Source organism: Pteropus alecto, unplaced genomic scaffold (genome assembly GCF_000325575.1).
Source record: "Pteropus alecto unplaced genomic scaffold, ASM32557v1 scaffold40, whole genome shotgun sequence".
Lineage (NCBI taxonomy): Eukaryota > Metazoa > Chordata > Mammalia > Chiroptera > Pteropodidae > Pteropus > Pteropus alecto.
This window is the reverse complement of record NW_006431919.1, coordinates 18,028,435-18,029,283: the sequence shown is the minus strand read 5'-3', so window position 1 is coordinate 18,029,283 and position 849 is coordinate 18,028,435. Positions and strand designations below refer to the sequence as shown.

Sequence of the window (849 nt, the reverse complement as noted above, 5' to 3'; positions counted from 1 at the left end):
GGGAGAGTGGGGGTGGCGGCGGGAGGCAGAGTTAGCGGCCTATCTTGACCTCACTCCTGGACCCAGAGGGATAAGGAAAGATGTGAGATTTGGACAAGCGGGCACCTTCTACTGGGGAAAAACTGTCTCTGGGAACCACCAAGGAGTTCTGGATTTATGTCTGGCCAAAGTCCCTTTGGGTTCCCAAAAAGTTGCCACCAACTTTTGAGCTGGCCTGAGGACAGACAGCCACAGAAGCCCCAGCGCAAGCAACACTAGGGTGGAAGGAGGCAGATTGTCAGTCTCCCCAAGCGACAGCCTCGACATCCTCGTTGGCCAGGTGCCAAAAGGTATCCTGTCCCTCTGGACGCACCTCCTGATGTAGCATCAGCTTGTTACTTACCTGCAAGGACATCGGTCTGAGGTGGGAACTTGGGGTGTCAGAAAGTTCCTGCAGAAGCCCGACGAGGGTGAATGTCTTGAGCGTGTAACAAGGACCCGTCCCCTCTCTGCCCCTCTCTCCCTTCTCTGTCCTCAGGGCAAGTCATTCATCAAAGAAGCCTTGAAGTGCAAGGCCCACGCTCTGCGCCACAGATTCGGCTGCATAAGCCGGAAGTGCCCGGCCATTAAGGAAATGGTGTTCCAGCTGCAGCGGGAATGTTACCTCAGACACAATGTGTGCTCTGCGGCCCAGGAGAACACCCGAGTGATGGTGGAGATGATTCACTTCAAGGACTTACTGCTGCAGGAGTAAGTGCTGCCCTGGCTGGTGTCGGGGAGGGCCGGCCTGCCGGGGCTGGAGGGGCGTCTCGCTGGGCTTGAGGTGCTTGTTTGTCAAATGGGGGGAGGTTGCGTTTTACCTCAGAACGC

General features: G+C 56.8%; 1 protein-coding gene across 1 annotated transcript in view; it reads left to right on the top strand.

The window, feature by feature from the left end:
- STC2 (stanniocalcin 2) overlaps nucleotides 1–849 on the top strand; it is an 11,216-nt gene that overhangs the window by 4,739 nt on the left and 5,628 nt on the right. The window contains exon 3 of the mRNA XM_006906524.3: nucleotides 518–729. Within this exon, the coding sequence (XP_006906586.1) occupies nucleotides 518–729 (212 nt within the window). The remainder of the gene's footprint in view (nucleotides 1–517; nucleotides 730–849) is intronic.